The sequence below is a fragment of the Canis lupus genome, chromosome 10 (genome assembly GCF_048164855.1).
Source record: "Canis lupus baileyi chromosome 10, mCanLup2.hap1, whole genome shotgun sequence".
NCBI classification, from domain to species: domain Eukaryota; kingdom Metazoa; phylum Chordata; class Mammalia; order Carnivora; family Canidae; genus Canis; species Canis lupus.
In genome coordinates, this window is record NC_132847.1 from 61,975,637 (window position 1) to 62,000,851 (window position 25,215).

Consider the following 25,215-nt stretch of genomic DNA (forward strand, 5'->3'; position numbering starts at 1 on the left):
ATCATCCTAGCAAAAGATTCTCAGTCAAAAGACTTCAAACATAGTTACTGTGCTGTTTGGTACTTTAGCAAGCCTATGCCTCTGGGATTTAATTGGGTACTTTGCCTCCAAATAATTCTGTAACTATTTGGAATTCTGAAAACTTCATTTTCAGTAATGGCAGCACAATTATCCCGTTTAGTCACCTTGTTCTTACTCTATGACTTATTTTCAGTGTTCCATCTCCCTATGGAGTTTGCTTTTTTAAAAGGCGTGCAAAAAGTGGGTCCCATTATCTTTGTATAAGTGTGGATTTAACACTGGATTAGAGAACTTTTCTCCATGGTTCCTGCATTTAATGCAAGTACAAATTTCTTCTTTAAATTGATGTTCCCCCAATTTCTAAGTTTCTCTCAAAGCAGGTAGATTTATTCAGTGCTTATTATGTTAGATACAATTCTCATATTAATGTTCTCATTTAATCCTCAAAATAACCTATTGAGGTAAGTAGTGTTATTATCAGCATTGTATACTTCTGGGTTCCAGCACATTCAATTCAGAAAGCCAGAGTATTTTCAGCATTGGTTCTGTTATTTTTCTGTTTCCTTCTTACCTGTGTTGGATTTTCAAATTCAGTCCCATTTCACCTTTATATATGTCCATGAAGGTAATGCATTTCCTATCTTGAATAGGACTATCTTCTTCTTTACCCACTAACTGTTAAGTTTCTCTTTTACTCTTTGGAGGAGTTTCCACATGGAATCCATGGTCATGTTCAGAGTTTAGTAGCAGTCTACTGTTTTAATCCTGTTTAGTGTCTCACTCCTACCTGGACAAAAAATTAAAGAACGGAAAAAGAACCAAAGTTGTTTATAAATACTTTGCTATCTTCATCATTCCCAAAAAAGAGAGTGGCCCTCTCCATTGTGATGAACCTCACCTAGCTCCAGAAATCTATCCCAGATAAAACTAAAATCTATTAACTCTGTGTAGGGTATTACTCAGTATGTATGCAGTTACTCTTAAAACTGTATTCCTTGGTATCTAGATCTCTTGTTTATTTGCGCTTGAATTTGGAGATTTCTTCAAGGATCATGACTGTCAGATCCTCATGGGTTTGTGCCTGTGTGTGTATACGCTTTCAAATTTACTGAACGCTCTAAGATTATTAGTTGTGTATTTTTTTGAAGACCAATGACCAAATTCTCAAATCATTGATCCAAACGTGTATGTACAAAAATTACCCAATTAAAATTAGAATACTGACCCTAAATCTCTAGGTAATCTGTGGCTTGATGGGGATAAGCCAAACAGCTTCTTTAGCCTTTCCTGTTGGGGTCTAATCCTGTTCCTGTTTTTTGACAACTTCTTTGGCTGAAAAGAAGCCTACAGACAAGGACAATCCAATGTCAGATCTGGTTGTTTGATTTCATGCCTTTTTTTTTTTTCTGAGACTTCATTGTGATCTTAGGCTTTTTAAGGTTAGCTGATCACCACTGGCCCATCAAAGCAGTCAAAAGAAAACAAGTTTTATAAGAGAACATTTTATACCCAAGAGTTTTTTGTTTCTGCCACTTGCAACTGCAACTTCTGTCTCCTATATTATATAGTTGAAGGAAGATTCTGGAATCTGAAGATTCCTATAATATAGCTTACAAGAGTATCAAAATTTCAGAGTACAGTTAGAAGTATAGCCTCTAGTTCCCCTTAGAAGTTAGAGCAGAGCTCAGTAAACTTTTTCTGTAAAGGGACAGGTAAGTATTTTTGATGTTTCAAGCCATATAGTTGCAATTACTAGACTATTGTTTTAGTTTTAACAGCCATAGACAATACATAAACAAATGAGCATGGCCAGATTTATCACATGGACCATAATTTGTGAATATCTGAGTTAGTAAGAGACAACAAAATGTATCTACTAGATTGAATATACACATACCAATATTTGACTATTCTTGGAAAGCCTTTTATAATATTTTAATATCTTTTTTTTTTTTTTTTTTTTTTATCTTTTTGTTTTTTAAATCCAGGTGAACAAGGACTTTGGGTCTATTTTTTCTACTCTCTTGCCTGGTGCTAATGCTATGCTTGCACCACCAGAGGGCCAAACTGTATTGGATGGTCTGGAATTCAAGGTTGCTTTAGGAAATACTTGGAAAGAAAACCTAACAGAACTTAGTGGTGGTCAGAGGTGAGTAATCCCTTTTCAGTATTATAATTTCTCATTCCTCTTATTTTATTATAATCCATAATCTAAGCAAAACAAAATTGAAAATTGGTGGGTAATCTTTATATGTAGAATTTAAGGAGCTTAGTATATAAGATTGAAGATTTTTATTTTTTGGAACATTTGATTAAAATAGTAGGCAACAGGGGCATGTGGGTGGCTCAATTGAGCATCCCACTCTTTTTCTTTGTTTGTTTGTTTTTTTGAGCGTCCCACTCTTGATTTGGGCTTAGGTCATAATCTTGGGGTCGTGGGATTGAACTTCACATTGGACTCCATGCTCAGCAGGGAGTCTACTTGGGATTCTCTCTCCACTTGCATGTGTTCTCTCTCTCAAATGACTAAATAAACCTTTAAAGTAGTAGGCAACAAAGGAGAAATAAGGATAAGCAACTAGAAAACTAGATGAGATATATGAAAAGTAATTATTTTTAGACTTTGGGAAATGAATAGCCCAAGAGTATGATACCTATGAGCAATAAAATAAAAGTTCTCAGCTCAGTGTTTACTCCAGCTTTCTCCATTGGAGAAGTTTCTGGATTATAGGTGTAGGGAGGGGAATCCACACAAAGCCTAGTGGACTCACTAAATTAAAGAAACAAATTAAAATTTGGGAGGCCCCAGAAAGCAACATCTTTGCATTCAGTCTATACTGCCCCCAAAGTGAAGGCTACCTTACACACACAGCAGAGTTCATTGCAAATCTTTAAGAGAGCAAGCTGATCCTCCTGTAACGTAGTTGTTTCTCAGAACAAAGCCCGGTGCTTTATTTTTTTTTTTTTTTAGTCCAGTGCTTTTAAAGAAAGATACCACAATTTAGATTGTAACATAACACAATGTCTGGCATCTGATTAAAAAATACTGGACAGAAATCAAGAAAATGTGACTCATTGCCTAGAAAAAAAGTATTCCAATGGAAACAGACCCAGAAATGACAGGTGAATAAAAATGGAAGACAAGGAAGTTATAGAATTATGTTAGTTATTTCCAAAAATTACAAGGAAAAAGGAATCTAGTGGAATTTCTAGAGAGAATAAATATGCCTAAAAAAAAAATTCACCGCATGACATTAACAAGTTAGACAATGTAAAAAAAAAAATTAATGAATTTGAAATTACAGCAAATAGAAACTATTAAAACTAAACTGAGAAAAAACTATAAAACTGAGCTTCAGTGACCTATGGGAAAATATCAAGCCATCTAACATACATGTACTTGGAATTTCAAAAAGGAAAAGGCAAGATAGAAAAATATTTGAAATAATGGCTCCAAATTTTCCCTTTGATGAGTTCTGTAAACCCACAGTCTTCGTTTCTGTGACCCTAAGTAAGATAAACATATCCCCCTCCTTCACACACATATGCTAACATAGCAAAGCCATGTTATATGAAATTGTGATTTTATATGCCAGTGATTTTAGAAAAAAAATTTAAAAGCAGCCAAAAGTAGAAAGACATATTATGTGCCAAGGAACAAAGATAAAAAGGACTTCAGGCTTACTGTCAAAAACAGTGCAAGCCAGAAGTCTGCAACAACATCTAGAAAGTGATAAAAGAAAAACATGTCAACCAAGAATTCTATGTCTATTCGAAATACTCTTTAAATTGAAGTCAATATAAATATTTTTTTCAGAAAAGCAAAAGCTGAAGGAGTCTGATCCCAGCAGAACTTTAAAAGTTAAAGGAAGTTTTCAGGCAAAAGGAAAATGATACCAGATGGAAATTTGGATCTACATAAAGGAATGAATAGTGTTGGAAATGGCATGTTCTAGGCTTCAGGGACCTCTTTCCCAGTCTTAACACGGTGATTCAATCGGCACACTTAGGAGGTCATGTGGCCTAAATCCTTACCTGCTGTAGAGAACCAAATAATTAAAACCTACTGAGAGAAAATTGTGAATATTCACATAATTAAAGATGGTTATTAATTTTGCATTTTTCCCCTGCAGGATATATAGTCCTAGTAGTTAAATTTTTCTCATGTGCCCTATGATGCCATCATGGAACTCTTATGTATGTAGAAAACACCAAGACCTGTTAATTTTCCTTATGAAATCCTTTGTCATTTTTATGATATAATAGTGATCCCCTGATTATAATTCATTATGATAAAATTCCTAAATATTTTAACAGTATAAGACACCTTTCAGTGACTTTTAAAATTGAATTCCATGGTTCATATCCCAATATCTAACTTTTTTTTTTGCCAAAGCCTTAGAAAATGTTTTGAAGATAACCTAAAATGAATGCTTATTTTCTTATTGGGACCTGAAAATTATTTCCATAATTAAGATGATACAAAATTATTTCTAGATATATACCATTATTTTAGCTGTATATCCAGCACAGTATAACTCTTGGTGAAAGATTTTTTTTCCTGAAAGGTTAAGTTGAAAGAAAGTTCAGTGCTGTAAACATTTGGCACAGAGAGAGCCAATGAAAAATAATTTTAGGTTGCTTGAATAACCTCCACTCCCCTTTTAGAGGTAAATATCAGTTTCAGTATTGTTTATTGCACTGTTTTTTACATGCCCTTGCTAGAAAGTTTGGTTTCTCTATTTAAAAAAAAAAAAAAAAAAAGCTTTTTTAAATAAAATGTTTAAGAAAAAAATGTAAGAATTATTATATGATTCTTCATACCAAATTAGAACAAAACCAGATATAGTTACAGGGGATGGCTAGCTAAAAGAGAACTGAAAAGGAGCTCTAAAATCTGGGGTGCCTAACTCAGCTTTTAGATAAGGTGTATTAGGGTTCTCCAGAGAAACAGAACCAGTGGGCGGGGGGTGTATGTTTGTGTATGTATATGAAAAGATCATTTTTTAATACAGAACTGGCTCATCTTACTGTGTGGGCTGAGAAGTTCCACAGTTTGTCTGCAGGTTGGAAATTCAGGGGGACCAGTGGTGTAATTCAATGTGAGCCTGAAGGCCTGAGCACCAGGAGCATGGAGACCAAATATCCATGTCCCAGCTCAAGTAACAAGGCAGGAAAGAACAAATTCTTTCCTCTACCTTTCTTACTGTTAAGGTCTTCAGCAAGTTGTAGGATATCGGATATCTACCCACGTTGGAGAGTGCAAAGTGCTTTACTGAGTCTTCCAATTCAAATCCAGATTTCACCCAGAAATGCCCTCAGAGACAAACCCAGAAATAAAGTGTAGCCAAATATTTGAATACTCCATGATCCAGTTAAGTTGACACACAAAATTAACCACATAATAATTGTTTGAACTTCTGACATTGGGAAGTAACGGGTCATAGTCAATACAGCTTACTCTTAAATGGTACCAGTACAAAAAGTGGGTATTTGTGTGCATCTGTGTATACTCATAAGTGCATGCATAGTAAAAGTTTGAAAGAGGGCACCTAAACCTGTTATACTATCACCAAGACAGTAGCTATTGTCTTTACAGGTAAGTATATAGCCCTCAGTCGCCTTCTACCTAAATAGCAATTGGGGAAGGAAAGAAAGAACCTAACATGATCTTTCCTTAAGGATAAATACCAATTATCCTGATTATTTGATTGGAAAGAAGAATATAAACCTGGTCTGTTAAAATAAAACTCATTTAAGAGAAAATAGGAGAATCTAAATTAAAAGAAACATTTTAATACAATAAAAGTGTTGAAGTTTGAAATTTATTTCTATGGTGATTTTCAGCTAAATCTGCATTACCCATAATAAGAGTATAGCAGATTTGCTTTAGTGTTTTGGTAAAGAGTGGTAAAATCAAGTTTTGGTGACTTCTCTTCTGATCTTTTCATAGGTCGTTAGTAGCTTTGTCATTAATATTGTCCATGCTCCTCTTCAAACCTGCTCCAATTTATATCCTGGATGAGGTAGATGCAGCTTTGGACCTTTCTCACACCCAGAATATTGGACAGATGCTGCGTACTCATTTCACACATTCTCAGGTAAGAACCAGAAAAAATGTCTCCATGATAGTTTTAAGTATAGTATTTGTTTTCTAAAACTATTCTTTAGTAATGGCCAATACTAAGATATTTAGGATTGAAGAATATTAAAGTATTATGTATCTCTTTAAATATACAGTGAATATTTAGACAAACTTACATTCAAATGGATAGAGAAGGGGGAAAAAAAGGGTTGGTTTCCTATTAAAGAAAGATCCAGACATTACCATTGTTGGTTGTACGATGAGGGAGAATCGAAGTTTTTCATAATTTGGAATTAATTTATGGTTGACGTTATTATTTTCTCTAGCTAGCTGCCAGAGGATACACAATCTAAGTAAGAAATCAGAAAATCATAGGGTACTTGATGGGGGTACTCATCATTTTTCCTGGGTAGGAAATAAAAGCCCAAAGCCCTTTAAGAACAGTTTGTTTTTATTGAACTGTTGCTGTAGGAACTGGGGCTTCCAAATGTGGTTGTGTAGATCATGCAAAATCCAACGCTGGGAGCTTCACTTTTCATAGTTCTCACAGACTGTGTTTATTAGCAGGTAACAGTGAGGTGGTACCTTTTCTTAATTATGTAAATGTTCCACTTGAGCTAGTGGTAGTGCTTTCAGGAACTTGTAGCCTTCTCTGATATTTTTAAAATATCACAGGGAAAGCTATTTCACCAGGGCATTTAGCACTTGTAGCAACAAAACAGTGATGCCAGCTGCAGAGGACAGCAACAAGCAGTCAACGGGCAGGAAATAGTAAACTTGGTTAATGAAGCACTCAAGGTAAAAGAGACTCCTAAAACCCAAATATAGAAAGCTAGAATCCATATAGGTGCCTAATAATAGAACTGTTACTTGGATTTGAGCATGTGCATTTGCTTTGAACCAAGCTTTGAAAGAAATAATCAGAATACCTCTAGACAGTTCTTAACCCCAGAATAAACATAGTGCATTTCTTCAGATTACAAAAAATAGCGTTTATGTTTTTTTTTTTTTTTCCCTTAAGTTCATTGTCGTGTCACTAAAGGAGGGTATGTTCAACAATGCAAATGTCCTTTTCAAAACCAAGTTTGTGGATGGTGTTTCTACAGTAGCCAGATTTACTCAGTGTCAAAATGGAAAGATTCCGAAGGAAACCACATCCAAGGCAAAAGGACCCAAATGACCACATCTGGAAGTTAAAAGTACAGATTTACTCCTTCACCTTGACCAGTTTTTTTAAACATAAAGAACTTGGGCTTATTTATGTAAAAATGTAATGTTTTGTTACTTAACCCGTATTTTCTCTTCCTTTATATAATCACTTCTAAATGAATATAGATTCCCCTTTTCTTAATTAATGTAACTGTGGTCCAATTACTGTGATTGTGATTTTATGCACGTCCTCAAATGCTTTTTCTTACACAATTCTTTTATATATGTTGGGGAGCCTGAGGTACCTGGTTGGTGGTAGATTCTGTTTGCAAAAATACAAAGAAACAGATGAAATTAAATTATAGGATAAATATAGCTGATAGTCAGCTTTTAATTAGTTTAATTCCTAAGGTGATATTAGTGTGTTTTCTGTTAAGAAAGTCATTTAGGTAAGGAAGACTTAGAAAGTGAGCATCTGGACCAACAAAGGAACACAAAGGAAGCTGTTAGGCATTCCCTGAGCTATTTGTGGTTAGTTCTATGACGATACAGTGCCAGAGCCCTGATTTAGACTCAGTCATGTTTGGATATCATGTTTCTTTATGCTTTGTAATTGGTCTGTGCAATCTGAAGGTTTTAAAAAGTATTTATAGATTTTTAATAGCCTAGGAGAAGGTGTGGTGCATGCTGCTGTCCACATTTATCTGAAGTCTCTTCATGTTTTCAGAGACTTTTGTCAGCCTTTTCATAATCCAGTCAGTAACAATCTATTAGTGAATGAGAATGTGAGAGTGAACAGACTAAACCACATTTTTCTTTGAATCAGATACATAACTAGATCCATCTATTTTACCAAAAGAACTCAAAAGAAGCACTGCCAACTGCTAAAAGATTACTGTGTATAATTCCTATTATTTCTAAGTGTATCACCAGAATAGTGTCTCCAAATTTTGAATCTTAAAAGCCCTCACATGACCTAACCTGTTTGATCTTGAGTATGTTTTTTGGGCCCCACATCCCTTCTTTATCCTTAAGACTTAGTTCCTTTATATTATCCTTTCCCTAATATATGCTTATAGTTTTTGGCTTTAAGATTTCTTATCCTTCATTCTGATACATATCTGAGGATGTCAGATAACATCCAGATTAACTGATAAAATGGGGCATATCAGAAAGGATTGAATCTGGAATTAGTTCATGCCTGCTGTGGGAGGAGAGGGAGACAAAGCTGTAAATGTTGAATTACAGGAAGTATAATATCACATATATAAGAGGCAGGCATGCGTTTTTTTATTTCATTTCAAATGTATTGCAGATTGTTTGCCAGGACAGCTCAGTCAGTTCACACTTGTCATCAAGTCGTATACCTATTGACCACAACCTAGTCAGCACTGGCTGTAATTTTTACTTCTGATTTGCTAGTTGTAAATGGCACTTTATTGCTGTTTTAACTAGCACTTTATAAATAACTTGTGAGCTTGAGTATTTTACCAGATGAACTTTCTTTACTACAAATTATCTACTTGTTCCCCTAATTTGTCATATAATCTCACTCTTTAATGAGAATGCTCAAACATATTAAATTTTTGTGAGTCATGTTGTTCGTATTCTTTGGAAGAAATGAAGGGGAAATGGGCACATTTATTTCATACATGTGCAGTAATAGGAGTAACATTTATTACTAAGCTCTTTTATACATCAGATGCTATTCTCATTTGCACATGTTTTCACATTTGAGGTAAGTACTTTTGATCAGCATCATATATTTGAAGAAATTGAATTGAGCAGAAAAGTTAAGGAACTTGTCTTTAGTGACCATACAGTTAATAGAGAGGCAGAGCCAGGATACCAATCTTGGCAGTTGGTCTCCAGAATCTATGATACATTACCCTTCTGACAGTTTGAACATTTGTATTTATTGTACATAATAAATTTAAGACATACCTGGATGAGCAGTATGCACAATGTGAGAAAATTATTTTTAGGAAGAATGTCAAACACTTGCAAAGGATTCTTCCCCTTTTTGCGGGGGCATTTCAGGTACACTAAGAAGGCAAAAGCAAAACCTTGAGAAACCTCTTCCAATATGATAAAGTAATCAAATAGGCCGACTACTCCCACAATCATGTCATCTGCAAATCAGGGCAGGTTTTCTTCCCTTTGGATCTGTGTTTTATTTCCTTTTTTTTTTTTTTTTTTTTTTTTTTAAACTACACTGGCTTGAAATTCTAGCATTGTGTTATATAAGATTACTAATGAGAGCTGGCATATTTGCCTTTTCCCCAGAATTCCGAGGAAAGCATTCAGTCTTTCACCAGCTAGGTATTGTGTTAGCTATAGGCTTTTAGTATATATTATTTATCAAAGTAAAGAAGTTTCCTTCCATTCCTACTTTGATCAGTTTTATCATGTATGGGTTATTGAATTTTGTTCATTGCTTTGTCTGCATTGATTGATATGATCATGTAACTTCCTTAAACTGTTAATATTATGAATTACATTGCTTAATTTTTTAATATTAAACCAGCCTGGTATTCCTAGATTAAACCCCATTTGGTCATGTCTATAATTCTTTTTATGTACAGACATGCTTCGTTTTATTATGCTTCATGGATAACTACCTGTTATTTTTCCTTTAAACAAATTGAAGGTTTGTGGCAACGTTGCAGCAAGCAAGTCTTCCAGCACCATTTTTTTCCAACAGCATTTGTTCTGAGTCTGTCACAGTATGGTAATTTTCACAATAGGTTCAAACTTTTTCATTATTGTTATGGTGATCTGTGATGAGCTCACTGAAAGCTCAGATAGATGATGGTTAGCATTTTTTAGCAATAAGGTATTTTTTAAAGTATATACTTTCTTTTAGACATAATGCAGTCACATACATAATAGACTACAGTATAAATAAAACTTTTATATGCACTGGAAAACCCAAAATTTTGCTTTATGATACCTGCATACCAGAAATATCTCCAGGGTATGCCTATTACAAGATTCTGTTTGCTAATAGTTTGGTCATGGATTTTGGTTTTTGGTTTTTTTCTACTGGCTTTGTTTGGTTTTAAGGTAATACTAGCTTTATAAAAATGGGAAATGTTCCTTCTATTTTTTGTAGAATTATATAGAATGTATTAGTCCTTTTTTGAATACTAGAATTCTCCTGTGAAACTGTCTGGCCCTGGAGATTAGGAGGGTAGGATGGGGAGAATGTAAAGTACACACAATTTCTTCAATAGTTATGGGACTATTTAAATTATCTGTTTTATAATGGGTGACTTGTGATAGTTTGTTTTTTTTTTTTTTTTGTGGAATTGTTCTAGTTCATCTAAATTGTCAAATTTGTCATTTGTGTGTAGAGTTCATTATATTACCTCATTATCTTTTTAATGTCTTCAAGCTCGAAAGTGTATCACTTGTTTTCATTCCTGATATAGGTAATTTGTGTGTTTTTTTCCTCTTTTGTCAAACTTACTGAAGTTTGTCGATTTTATTTTTTCAGAGTACCATTTTTTTGTCTCATTGACTTTGTCTTTCAGTTTTGATTTCTGTTCTTCTTTTTTTTCCTGCTTACTTTAGGCTTACCTTGCTCTTTTCTAGTTGTATGGTAGAAGTTTAGATTACTGATTTGAGACCTTTTCTTCCAGCAAGCAATTAATACTACCATTGTCCTCTTATCAAAATTTGTGAGATGAAGCTAAAAGATTAGTTATGTTGCGTTTTCATCTTTAAGTTCAAAATATATTCTAATTTGCCTAGACATTTCTCACTGTTGGATTCTTTTGGAATGTATTTTAATACTACCATTGTCCTCTTATCAAAATTTGTGAGATGAGGCTAAAAGATTAGTTATGTTGTGTTTTCATCTTTAAGTTCAAAATATATTCTAATTTGCCTGGACATTTCTCACTGTTGGATTCTTTTGGAATGTATTTCTTAATTTCCAGATAGCTGAGGATTTTCCAAATTTTAATTTATTATGTTACGATCAGGAATCCTTTTTTAAATTATTAAATGATAGAGTTAGAAAACAAAAAGAGGTACATATTTAATCTATATTTTAGGGATCCCTGGGTGGCGCAGCGGTTTGGCGCCTGCCTTTGGCCCAGGGCGCGATCCTGGAGACCTGGGATCGAATCCCACATCAGGCTCCCAGTGCATGGAGCCTGCTTCTCCCTCTGCCTGTGTCTCTGCCTCTCTCTCTCTCACTGTGTGCCTATCATAAATAAAAAATTAAAAAAAAAAAAAATTTAGAAAACAAAAAGAGGTACATATTTAATCTATATTTTAGATAAATAAGAACAAAGTAAACCCAAATTAAACAGAAAGGTAGAAGTCAGCATATACAGGACCAAAAAACAGTGGAGAAAAAAAATAGTGAAACTAGTATCTAGTTCTCAAAAGAACAACAAAATCAGTCTATCTCTAATTAAACCAATCAGGTAAACTGGAGAAATTACAAGTCACTAATATCAGGAAGGAAAGAAGAGTTGCTACTGTGGCTCTTACCTAAATTAAAAGACTGCAAAAATATGATTTTTATGCCTATAAATGCAGCAACTTAGACAAAATGGAAATTTGAAAAATAAAACTCAACCAAAACTTACCAGAGTAGACAAAACCAGAATAGCCTCACATCTATTAATGCAATTCAAATAATTAACTATCCTCCACAAGGAACACTTTCCTCCCATTTGGTTTCACGTATAAATTTTACCATTCAAGGAAGAAATAACCCCAGTCCTACAGTCTTTTAGAAAATAGTGGGAGAGGGGAACACTTCCAACTTGTTTTATGAGACCAGGGTTCTAATACTAAAACTTGACCAAACATTATAAAACAAAATTAGAAGATGGAGCAAAAACACAGAAAGTATTAGCAAACTAAATCTAATAACATCTGTAAAAGATAAACTGTTTTCATGGTTTTTTTTTTTTCCCAACAGATGTTACTGACAGCAAGATATTTATACAGAAAAACATTCCCCCTTTCACAACATACACAAAAAATAACTAAGGATAAGTCATATGCCAAAAAGCAATAGTTATAACACATCTAGAAGAAAACAAAATCTCTGTGACCTTATAGGGAAAGATTTCCTAGAACACACACACACACACACACACACACACACACACATACACACACATACATACATACATACATAAATAAACGAACATTAAAATTTTAAAAATATCTTCAAAAGACTCTTAAGAAAATGAAAAGACAAAGCACAGAAGTTATTTGCAATGTACAGAACTGATAGAATTATGTGCAGACTGAAAAGAATTTGCAACTCCCATGCTAATATTTGCATGAAGGGTGGGTAAAACTGCTGTCACCGTAGCATAAACCAAGGCAGAGCAGCATAGTGTATTAGCAATACTGATTGAATTTTTTAATGACAGGCTCACTTTTAAAGAGTGTCTTGATGAAGCTGTAAAAGTTAATTTTTTATCCCATCCTCCATCTTTCATAATCTGATAAAATGGGAATTATATAAAAAGCATTTCTGCGTACCAAAACATGGTTATTTTACAGAAATGCAGTTCTTTCAGTTGGAGTCTGAAGTAACTGCTTCTTTTTTACTTGAACAGATAACTAAGACAAACTGTGGTTATAAGTCTATAGTATTTGGTAGACATTTCCTAAAAATGAACAAAGTGAGCCTGTCCTATTAACCTGACATTTGTTGCAAATAATAAAACTGTAACTTTCAAATGAAAATTAGAATTTTGACAAACTTGTATTTATTTGTCATTGTGAGCTGGACATCTTCTCAGGACATCTTCTCAATAAAGACTTTTCTGATTATACTGGTGGTAATATTAAACAATTTTTTTATATTATGAAATGTTTAATATTTTGAAGATTTGCATAACCCAATAAATGGTATTTTCCCATGACCAATGTATGATGCTACAAAATCCTGCATAGGTAAAATAGCCCTTCTAAGTACAAGAAACACTAATTTTAATGTTAGAGTACGGTAATTTTATTGATAGGGTTTCAGATTCCACATGGCAACAAACTCTTAAGAATCACTTGTTGCATTGTGTTTAGTGCCAGGAAAGAATATCTACATTATCTAATACTCCCTTTCCAACTATATATTTATTCTCAACTCTAGATATGAATTTTGAATAATTTGTCCAAAGTTACACAGCTAGAACGTGAGGAGTGGGAGACAGGAGCCAGGATTTAAACTAAGACTGTCTAGCTGAAGATCCCATACTCTAAGCCATAATAACATAACAAACTAGGAGTTAGGTATACTCTTGTGTTTGTGCCTGGAACTAACATTCCCATTCTGCCTTGCATTGACAAAATTCTCTTATTTCTTGCCATGCATGGGTAGGAACAAGAAGAGCTACATTTAAATCCATTGTAGAGAACAAAGATTGCAGTTTAATCCTAAAGCTGATGCCACTGGTCATTTTATACCAATCCAGAGAGATTCTGTGGCTACTACTATTCCTTATTTGTATGACAGATTGGTAGGCATAAACTGCCTCTTTTCTAGCCACCAGTTAAGGACCAGAGTTTTCTTTGATGGGTTGATGCTTTACATATTACCCAAGACAACTTTTCTTAGTGGTTTGTAGGATGGGCTCTGTTACTTGATGGTCATAAGCTTCTTCTAACGTTTACCTCAAAGCTCATTGCTCCTTTCTGCATATTATTCCTTGTTTACATTACTACTCTGTTTAACAGTTTGGACTTCTAAGCCCCTAACGCCTACTTTATGGAGTTCCAACCTATCCTAAGCTGCTTTTGTGAACCCCACATGCCACACAATCTACAATCATTGTCACTCGTGAACACAGCATGCTGCTTTGTTTTTGCTCATGCTTTTCATGTGGAATATTCTATACCATTCCTATCAATAGCATATCCATCTTTCAAGGTTCTATTAAAAAAATACCTCTATGGATCATTCTCTATTCCCATCCTCCTTTCATAAGGCATTTAAAAATACTGCCTATTAGTAACTGAACACGTCCTAGTTGTAGTAGATTGTAAACTGCTAAGTGCAACTCTAGAGTCCATAACCTATTAAATGACTTGGTCTCCAAGATTTCCTCAATGAAAGAGTATAAGAACTCATAAAAGTTAAGATGAAATAGCCCATGGTATTTAGCTCATGTACCACACTATGGATTAGCAAACTGACTCAAATGAGATTGTTTGACCCATATTCACTATGAAAAGTTACTATTAGGGTTTTAACATATGTAAAACATAACATATGTAATGTATTCTCACAGTAAAATTTTATAAGCATAGATTTCATGCTAGAGACTTTTCCTCCAAAGAATTAAAAGAATCTATATTATTAGCCCTTTTATGTTTTGTTACTTCCAGTTCTATTTTTTGTAGGTGTGCAAAGTTTATAAATTCTCTATTGTGTTCCAAAGTCGAAAGGTTTTTATTTCACATCCATCAGCTTTCATGAAAAATTGAAGATGACACAAAGGAAATGCTCCATGCTTATGAATCGGAAGGATTAATATGTTAAAATGTCCATACTACCCAAAGCAATCTACAGATTCGGTGCAATTCCTATCATACCAACATCATTTTTCACAGAACTAGAACAAATGATACTAAAATGTATATGGAACCACAAAATAGCCAAGGCAATCTTAAAGCATAAAGCTGGAGGTATCACAATCCCCAGTATCAAGATATACCACAGAGCTGTAGTAATCAAAATAGTGTGGGACTGTTAAAAAGCAGTCCCACAGGTCAATGGAATAGGATAAAGGGCTCAGAAATAAAACTTCTGCTTGTCTAGTCATTAATCTGCCACAAAGGAGGCAATATACAAAACTTTAAATCCCTTAAACTTACTAGTTTAGATCTAGAAGTTTGCATTTGTGCTAATTACTTTGGATTAAAGATTGAAGGCATATTAATTTGAAGAAGAGGAAAACAATATCTAAAAAAATGTTTGTCCTGAGATTGCTTCCAGCTTAGCCTTAGGTAGCAGGTTAAACACACCCTGATTACCTCCGCTTTGGGGAACCAAAAAGAACATGAGTTAATTTACTGCTATAAATAATTCCAATACCTTAAGCTTTATTTTCCACTGCTTCTCTCATTATTTCTATGAGGGCTAAGTGGACCAAAAATGCACTGTGCTGCTAACCTATGGCCCATGCTATTCCCTGGTTGCTGCTGAAAAATTTAGACGGCAAAATAGATTGAGTATAAAGAGAAAAGAAGACAACAAGCATACAGTGCCTGCACTTAGTTTCATCTATGACCTGATTTTAACAGCTCAGCAGAGCTGCCATTATCATTCTCACAGATGAGAAAACAGGCTCAGAGAAGTTACTTTGCTCAGTTAAGGTGCAGCCAATCAGAATGTGGTTCTCTTTCATTCCAAAGTTCATGATCTTTCAACTACACAATTGTTTCCAACACATTATTTAGTAATGTAAAAACTATTTATAGGGGAAGTCTTTTCATGGGAGATTTAAATATGTATGAGAATAAACTTTGAAATGAACTCCTTTTGCCTCCATCTCATAAAACTAAAATAACAAAAAAATACAAAATAAGTACAAACCACCACAGAAACAAAAGTTTAACTTAGCATTTAATCTAATGTGGATGAAGGGTGAAATAAACTTGTTGCTTAGATTGAGACTAGGATGCTATCTTGCAAATTCTTTTAATTTTGGCATATTAGTGTGAGGCATGACTAATTTTTCCCACTACTGCCTTCACTGTGCACCACACTAAAACCTTGTAAGTGTGCCATAATGGCATTTGGTGATCACCTACCTGGAATACACCATGTGCATATTAAGAATAACTCTTCTTCCCTCAGGCAAGGGAAACAAAAGCAAAAATAATTGAGACAACACCAAAATAAAAGGCTTTTGCGCAGCGAATGAAACCATCAGCAAAACAAAAATGCAATCTACTGAGTGGAAGAAGATATTTGCAAATGATATATCCAATAAGTGGTTAATATCCAAAATATATAAAGAACCTAGGCAATTCGACACCAAAAAACAAACCAAAAATAACAATCCTCTTAAAAAATGGGCAGAGGGAGAGCAGCCCAAGATGGCCGACTTAGAGGATCGGGTGTCGGAAGAGGAGAAGGTACACATAGCTGCTAAATTCATCACTCATGCACCCCCAGGAGAATTTAATGAAGTGTTCAATGATGTCCGGCTACTACTTAATAATGACAATCTCCTCAGGGAAGGGGCAGCACATGCATTTGCCCCGTATAACATGGATCAGTTCACGCCTGTGAAGATAGAAGGATATGAAGATCAGGTCTTAATTACAGAACACGGTGACCTGGGTAATAGCAGATTTTTAGATCCAAAAAACAAAATTTCCTTTAAGTTTGACCATTTACGGAAAGATGCAAGTGACCCCCAGCCAGAGGACGTAGACGGAGGTCTGAAGTCTTGGAGAGAATCCTGTGACAGTGCTTGAAGGGCCTATGTGAAATATCATTATTCCAACGGCTTCTGTACTGTTTATGCTAAAGCTATAGATGGGCAACAGACCATTATTGCATGTATTGAAAGCCACCAGTTTCAGCCTAAAAACTTCTGGAATGGTCGTTGGAGATCAGAGTGGAAGTTCACCATCACACCACCTACAGCCCAGGTGGTTGGAGTACTTAAGATTCAGGTTCACAAAAAAAAAAAAAAAAAGATTCTGGTTCACTATTATGAAGATGGCAGTGTTCAGTTGGTTAGTCATAAAGATGTACAGGACTCAGTAACTGTTTCGAATGAAGTCCAGACTGCCAAGGAATTTATTAAAATCATAGAGCATGCAGAAAATGAGTATCAGACAGCAATTAGTGAGAACTATCAAACCATGTCAGACACCACATACAAGGCCTTGCGCTGGCAGCTTCCAGTTGCCCGCACCAAAATCGACTGGAACAAGATACTCAGCTACAAGATTGGCAAAGAAATGCAGAATGCTTAAGAGCTGAATGTAGGATTCTTCAGTACATGGAAAGAAAGGGTTCAACGTGCGGTCATATGATAAATAAGTGATTTATAAACAAGAGTGATATTTTGCTAGGGCTTTCAGAGTTAACAGGTTTTCTAGTTTTGTGGAATACTGTTGAACCGATAGCATTGTCTTGATTCTTTTGTGTTCTCTGCCTTGTAATTTTTTGTTTTCACTCTATGTACTTGTAATTTTTTTTTTTTAATTCTGCCACATTTAATGATGGAAAGAGAGACAGGCAGACAGACCTATCCTGGAGTCATTTTACTGTTTAGAAAATTTTCCTAGCCATGACGCCCTGTTAGTGATATAGACAGGTAATATGCTCAGTACATTTCTACCGCTTACCTTCAAAACACTTCTGGTACTTCAGCGGTTTTTACTGATCCACCAACAACAGCTAAAGAGGCTATGCTACAAACTAGCTGAATGGAAGACACACTCATCCTTCTCCCTCTGACTGCTTTGATCATCATTTATAACATCTCATAATTGTAGTTTTCAAAGTTTAGATTGGGCTTTTCAGGTCCTTTCGTGAGGGCAAAGGAAGTTTTCTGGAAATTCCATTATAGCCAGCTTCTCTGGGGAAGTTGTTTTTAAATCCAAAGACTTGAACCACATTCCCTGCACATGAACGTGTTTGCTTTTTTTCTCTTCCCTCATTGTCTCCTTCCCATCTAGTACCATTATAGTTAGAGACATCTGCATTTTTAGAAGAGTTCTACCTGTTTATTATTATTTTGTATTATTCAAAAACTGCTGACCTACTAGGGATGTAGTAGAGTATAAAACTTAAAAAATGCAGATGTTGAAGGAATACTAGGTATCTTATGCTTTAATACTTTGTGGCAGGATTATACTATAAGCAGATGAGTCCAACAACTATGTAAATCACAAACAAAAAAACTAAAAATGAGCCAAAGTGAAAAGGATATGTTCCAGGCAGTATCTTTCTATTGTAACCTGTTATTTAAGGGAATACTAGTGATTCGTTCTAAATAGGTTGTAAAACTTGTTCCAAATTACTCTTCCTCAGTCCTGCCTGCCAAGAACTCAAGTGTAACTGTGATATAGAAACCTTGGCAGGTAAATGTGTGATCTTAGAATACACAGGTGACATAGATATGATATGACAACTGGTAATGGTGGATTCATTTACATTGTTTACACTTCTATGACCAGGCCTTAAGGGAAGGTCAGTTTTTAAAAAACCAAGTAGTGTCTTCCTACCTATCTCCAAATAAATGTCAAAAAAGAAGGGTGTTTGTGCTTCAGCTTTGTTTTTGCTCAGTAATACAGTCAAGCAAGTTTGTTTCCAAGTGACCTGTTGAGCTGTGTAAGCTTTTTTGTTTATTTCAAATAAAATATATTTGTATTATGTGTCATTCATACTATATCCATTCATACCACACTATCCTCTGTATCAGGTAGTCCAATAGAAATATACCTGTTTTGTTCTTAAAAAAAAAATGGGCAGAGGACCTGAATAGACAGTTTTTCAAAGAAGACCTACAGATAGCCAACAGACACATAAAAAGATGCTCAACATTACTCATCATCAGAGAGATACAAACCAAAAAGAATTTTTACAAAAAAAAATTACAAACCAAAAAGAATGAGATCATCTTAACTCCTGTCAGAATGGCTAAAATCAAAAAAATAAATAAAAAGTGTCCATAAGGATGTGGAGAAAAAGGAAACCCCGTGCACTGTTGGTGGGGGAATGTAGATTGGTGAAGCCACTGTGGAAAATAGCATGAAGGTTCCTCAAAGAACTAAAAATAGAATTACTGTATGATCCAGCATCCCACTACTCGGCATTTACTCAAAGAAAACAAAAGCACTAATTCAAAAAGATAGATGGATTCAGTTACTACTATTATTATGGAATTTGTTTGATGCCTTGTGAAAAGAGGATATGAATTGAGAAGAATCTATACACATGGTGTTTTTTGAATAGAACCTTGAAGAATGGGTATGCTGTTGATAGGAATGTGATAGAGTGATGGCTCCACATTGGGAAGAGCATGAGCAAAAGAGGAAGCAAAAGGTGACACCATTCCAGAGTCAGATGCCGTAGCTGTTGGTGGGAATGTAAATTGGTGCAGGAACGAAGGAAAACATAGTTTGGAGGTCCCTCAAAAAAAAAAAAAAAAAAATTAAAAGAACTGCCATATAATCATACTTGTGGGTATTTGAAGAAAACAAAAACAAAATTGAAAAGATACCTACACCCCCATGCTCACTGCAGGTTTATTTATAATATCCAAAATATGAAAAGAGCCTATGCATCTATCAATGGATGAATGGATAAAGAAAATATGGTGTATATATTACATATGCAGTGGAATATTATGTGGCCATAAAAAAGGAAACCTTGCTGTTTGTGACAATATGGCTCGAGTTTGAGGGCATTTTGCAAGGTGAAATAAGTCAGAGAAAGAAAAATATTGTATGATCGCATTTATATGTGGAATGTAAAATAAACCAACAAAAACCTCCAAGCTCATAGATACAGAGAACAGATTGATGGTTGCCAGAGGCAGGGAGTATGCAAAATGGGTGAAGGAGGTCAAAAGGTACAAATATCTAGTCATGGGGATGTACAGCATGGTGACTCTAGTTAGCAATACTGTATTGTATATTTGAAAGTTCCTAACAAATATATCTAAAAGTATATCTTTAAAAGTTCCCATCACAAGAAATATATCTTAAAAGTTCCCATCACAAGAAAAGAATTTCCAACAACATATGGTGATGGATGTTAATTTACTGTGGTGATCATTTTGCAATGTAGACAAATATTGAATCATTATGTTGCGTATACTAGAAACTAATACAATGTTATAAGTCAGTAAAAGAAAATGAAGCTGGAAAAGCAGTCCAGGACTGGACTGAGAAAATTATTTTACTTTAAGCTGTCTCTTAACAAGTCTGATGTGAATGGAAAATTGATGCTAAAAAATCTAATCAGAAATCAGGAAAATAAAAATTGAAAATACCTCCTAAAATATGAAAGGAAAATGGTAAGGGACGCCTGGATGGCTCAGTTGGTTAAGCATCCAACTCTTGGTTTCAGCTCAAGTCATGATCTTAGGATCCTGGGATCGAGCCCCACGTCGGGCTCTGAGCTCAGCACAGAGTCTGCTAGAGATTGTCTCCCTCTGCTCCTCCCCCACTCAAGCTCTCTCCAAGATAGATAAAATCTTTTTTAAAAAATAAATTTAATTTTTTAAATGGTCAAACAGGAGAAAAACAATGTGACAAAAATCATTAATATGTGGATATGGACCCAAGATCCAACCTTGAAAATTTAGCACAATTCTAACAAAAGCAATAAACAGAGACAAGATTAAAATCTTCCTGAATGAGGAGAAAAACACTGCAGACACAGGTAAAAGATATTCATGTATTTTTGGCAAAATGAGTGGAAAAGAAAATGCACCTGAAACTATCCACTTCTGATTGGCTCCTTGCCACAAAGGCATCATCCATAACTAAATTGAAGCTTGATATATTCGAATTTGAATTCATGGTGTTTCAATTGTCAATGCACAAAACGGAATTGGAATTAATAGGTGTCTTTAACCTGCCTCCAGGTACTCCCTCTCTCCTTCCTCCCAGGCAAGTCCTGCTGACAAACCTGATCTCACGTTTTCACCCGGCCTCCTTTGGTCTTTAATCACTGGCAAGCTCATGTAGGTCCTGTGCCAGAATTTCTGCAGGATTTTGTTTTGTTTTGTTTTTTTGTTTGTTTGTCTTTTGCCCAGAACCACAGTATTTTCCCAAAGCCCTTCCACACTCCCACACTCCTTAGCTTCTTGAACAATAGCCCAGGCTAGGCTAAGCCTTGGATCCCCTGATTGTCTGGGAAGGAAATTTGGATCCTTGTAATATTTTTAGCAAAAAATATTCTAAAGAGCAATTTGAGTCTTACATGTTTTTCCTTTCTCTAAGAAAAACATCAAAAACTTGAGCGTAATGCCAACCAATCTAAGCAAACACAGTTATTGCAGAGTCCCCTAAATCAATGATATCATGCCACTGGGGATATTAACAAATAATCCAGATAGAAAATCTTGTCGCACATTAAGTTGATAGACGTAGCAACTTCCACAAATGGAAGACCGTCTTAGCGCTGAGTCATTCAGGGTGAAAAACATCAGATTAATGTGTTCGTACAAAGGCCTGTTTTAAGTCACGTGCGGTTTGTTACAGATTCCACTGGAATTGCAATTAGCAGTCTCTGTGTTTTTACATATTTCCTGAGAACACATGCTTACAGCTTTTCAGTTCTAGTTTTTAACTTCTCACCCAAATAGCCATTCTTAATTTTAAAAACCCTCATTTTGAAACCTAACATCGAGTAATATACACGTGCTATAAGAAAATTCCTTTTTGCAGAAAACACTCCATTTTGTATTTTCTTATAGCATGTATATATTACTTGATGTTAAAAGGTTTCAAAATGAGGTTGTTTTTTTTTTAATTAAAACCTGCAACTTCTTTTTAATTGCTATGATTCAGGATACAAAATAAGTAGGCAGCAGTTATTTTGAGAGGGAGAGGCATCACTTTGTGGATCTGTTACATTAGAAAATATGGAGGCAGGCTATGTGCTATGTGCCATTTCCTAAGAAATCAATACAGCTTCAGACAACATACAGCTTTTCCTTTCCCACGCATGTGGAACAAAATTAAAAAGTACTATTAGTAGTGCTAGGATTTTAGAATTATTCTAGGGTATTCCTATTCTTTTCAAATTTTTAGTTACATCATTAAGATCATTAAATTTTAAAAAATTTATTCTGAGTGATAAGAAAAATGGATGTGCCCAGCCAAAGAAATGCAAAATCGAGATCTATAAATTAGAAAATTATTTCTCCCTTCTCCACCTACATTCCTATTTCCAGACTAATCATTTTAGATAATTTCTGTTTTAGTCTTTCTTTTCTAATTAATATTCCCATCCCACTGTATTAGTATCATGTGTCAAGCTCTCAAAGTATCATGTTCTCACAAGCTCTATATGGCAGATCAACTCTAACCTAAGACTCAGATTTAAGTGTTCTAACATTGGTTCACTCTTACTGTAAACATAGAACATTAGTTTGTCACCCCCATTCAGTTATTTTTATAAAAGAATTCAAGGCAATGTTTTGTGTCAGGTTTTCTGCTGCTCCTCATGTATCCACTTTTATGTTTCAACAGTGAATGGTATAGTTTCTATATAGTGTGAACTTTGTCTAGATAATGAGGAGTCCATTTTACCATGGTCACTGACCTACCTCACTCTCCTCTGGGTAGAAGGAAAGTTATATTCTGAGAGAGGAACAAACTCTGTAGTCCCCAGTGCCTTATAAGGGTTTTCTTGGTCAAAACAAATGTGATTTCTTCCTTACTTATTCCTAATTTTTGATTATTTATAAATGTCATAGCTTTTAGAAGAATACTACATATGTTTACTTTTTTCCCTTACTATACCAACTAAGGTTTAGAAGGTGGTATGCTAAAATGTAAAATCACTTACAGGATACTGGTAATATGAATTCTTTATATTTGAATAATTCAACCATATTATTATTATAGTGGTATACTTCATAATATTTAAAATAATGTTTTTCAGGATAAAATTGTGAAAAAGTCTAGGAACAACCACAGTTTATGTCTTAATTGGATGCTGGGACACAAAGGAAGTCAAAACGGATTCAGTGTAGAAGAAGCCTAGTGACTAATATGAAATTTCTCTGCTTGAACTATCCTTAAATCTATTTTTGTTTCCAAATCAGCCTAGTCTGAGCTGACCATACACATTTATAGCAATTTATTAGCCATCGAGAGAAAGGAAAATTCTAACAACAATGAAAGTGGATAGAGAGATGCCTGGGTGGCTCAGTGGTTGTCTACCTTCAGCTCAGGGATGTTCCCAGGTCTGGGATCGAGTCCCACTTTGGGTTCCTGCTTCTCCCTCTGCCTGTGTCTCTGCCTCTCTCTCTCTCTCTCTCTCTCTCTCTCTTTTTCTCTCTCTCTCTCATAAATAAATATTTTTTAAAAAACTGGATAGAGAGAATGTCTAAAAAATAACCTACATATGAGTAAGCACTAGGCTGTCAGAAGCTTCTAGTAGTTAAAATAACCAAAAAAAAAAAAAAAAAATCACCTAGAATATTGCATATGACATGATCCTGCAATCTATAGAATAAAGTACTCACAGTACAGAGAAAATATGCTTTAAAACTTTTTAAAAACTATACACAAAAAATTAGGAATTAAGCAATTCCTTTTCCCAGTATTTATGAAACAAGATAAAATATATAAAACAGTATTCAATTAAATGAAACAAGAGCCTGAAATAAAACAGTGCTGAGAGGCAGGCAAATCAAAAGAAACAGAACAGAATTTAGTGGTGACACTGAAAGCAAATAGAATTAAAATTTACATTACCAGCAATTAAAACCAGTCTGAAAAATCAAATCGGTATTATGGAAAAAAATATGAGGAACTCTTTCAGTTACAGAAAAGAAAAGAACAAAGAAAAAGGAAAGAATTAAAATAACTTAGAGTTTAACCAAAATGAGACTTAGAACACAATAATTACTTCTTGAAGAGGTGTCCAGAACAAATGGACACACACAAAAAATAGATGAATATTTTCCTGAGGTGAAGAAAGATTTGAGCTGAAAAGTTCTCACTGAGTGTTTAATACTTAATAAAGAGAAGAACACATGGATAAATCCTTTAAATACATAATATAAATATATATAATTTAAATGTAAATAGATAATATAAAAATATTGCTTCAGGGGCATGTGGGTGGTTCAGTTGGTTGGGCGTTGCCTTCGGCTCGGGTTGTGATCCTGAGTCCTGCTTTGAGCTCCCTGCTTAGCAGGGAACCTACTTCTCCCTCTCTGCCCCTCCTCCTTGCTTGTTTTCTCTCTCTCTCTCTCTCTCTTTTCTCAAAAATTTTTAAAAAATAAATATTACTTCATTTAAAATATAAAGAATTTCATAAGCATTTTGGCAAAGATGCTGTACAAAGGGAAAAACTCTGGTTTTAACAACTTCACGATATTATATATCAGGATATTTAGAATCTACATGGGAAAAAGTTGTAACATGAATTTTATATTCAACCAATTTGTTAATCAGGTGAGAAAGGAATAGAATAGCATCTCAAGTATGCAAAGTTTAAAAAGTATCACCTATTTGGTCTTTCTGGGAGAGCCAAACAAACCAACAACATTTCCAATAAATAGCCCAGCTACACAAAGGATGGATCAAAATACAGACTCAAATAGGGAAGGTACAGTTTAAGATGTTTAATGGTGACCACTGAAATGGACATTGTTGGAATTATTTTTTAAGTAAGATTACAAAATAATGCAAGTGTAAAAAATAATTACTGAAAGAAAGCCATCTGTTAACCATGAGATGTACCTGACCAACATATGGAGCACTGTAGGTAGAATCAATCTTTGAGTTGTGCCAAAATATCACATACTTTTATTAAAAAATTATTTATCAGGAACATTAGTTGGATGTTGCAGGGAAAGAGGCTTTAATCCTGCTTCCATGATGTCCTATTTGTCCATAGGAAATGGGATAAAGTAGACAGAAAACAATTGTTTTAGTTCATATTTGTGTAATATCTCCACTAGGCACTTTTCTACCTCTACTGGGTGCTATTTTTGCATACTTAATTCTTATAACATGTTGATAGGTAGTACCAAGTCTATTATGTGACAAGAAGAATCAGGCAGTTTAAGTAATATAGCCAAGGTTGTATGGATAATAAAAGATAGAGCTGAGATTTGAATGCAGGTCACATCATTCCAAAGCCTGGGCATTCCCTGTCCACATTATACCATTCCCATCAATGTCTGTTTAAATGGTTTCACCACTTGGAAACTTTTTATCTTCATCTCTTCCTAGGCTAAGCTTAGCAGTTTAACATTGAATTGCTG

General features: G+C 34.7%; 2 protein-coding genes across 4 annotated transcripts in view; both read left to right on the forward strand.

Moving 5' to 3' along the window:
* Positions 1-13,068, forward strand: part of SMC2 (structural maintenance of chromosomes 2) — a 63,919-nt gene extending 50,851 nt beyond the window's left edge. For all 3 annotated transcript variants that reach the window (XM_072842203.1, XM_072842201.1, XM_072842202.1), the window contains exons 23-26: positions 2,010-2,170; positions 5,975-6,122; positions 7,128-11,292; positions 11,520-13,068. In XM_072842203.1, the coding sequence (XP_072698304.1) occupies positions 2,010-2,170; positions 5,975-6,122; positions 7,128-7,286 (468 nt within the window). In that variant the 3' untranslated portion in view covers positions 7,287-11,292; positions 11,520-13,068. The remainder of the gene's footprint in view (positions 1-2,009; positions 2,171-5,974; positions 6,123-7,127; positions 11,293-11,519) is intronic.
* A 3,231-nt stretch (positions 13,069-16,299) lies between these two features.
* LOC140641792 (F-actin-capping protein subunit alpha-1-like) lies at positions 16,300-18,636 on the forward strand. The gene has a single exon (XM_072842204.1). The coding sequence runs from the start codon at positions 16,334-16,336 to the stop codon at positions 16,715-16,717; it is 384 nt and encodes a 127-aa protein (XP_072698305.1). The 5' UTR covers positions 16,300-16,333; the 3' UTR covers positions 16,718-18,636.
* Positions 18,637-25,215: the final 6,579 nt, after the last annotated feature.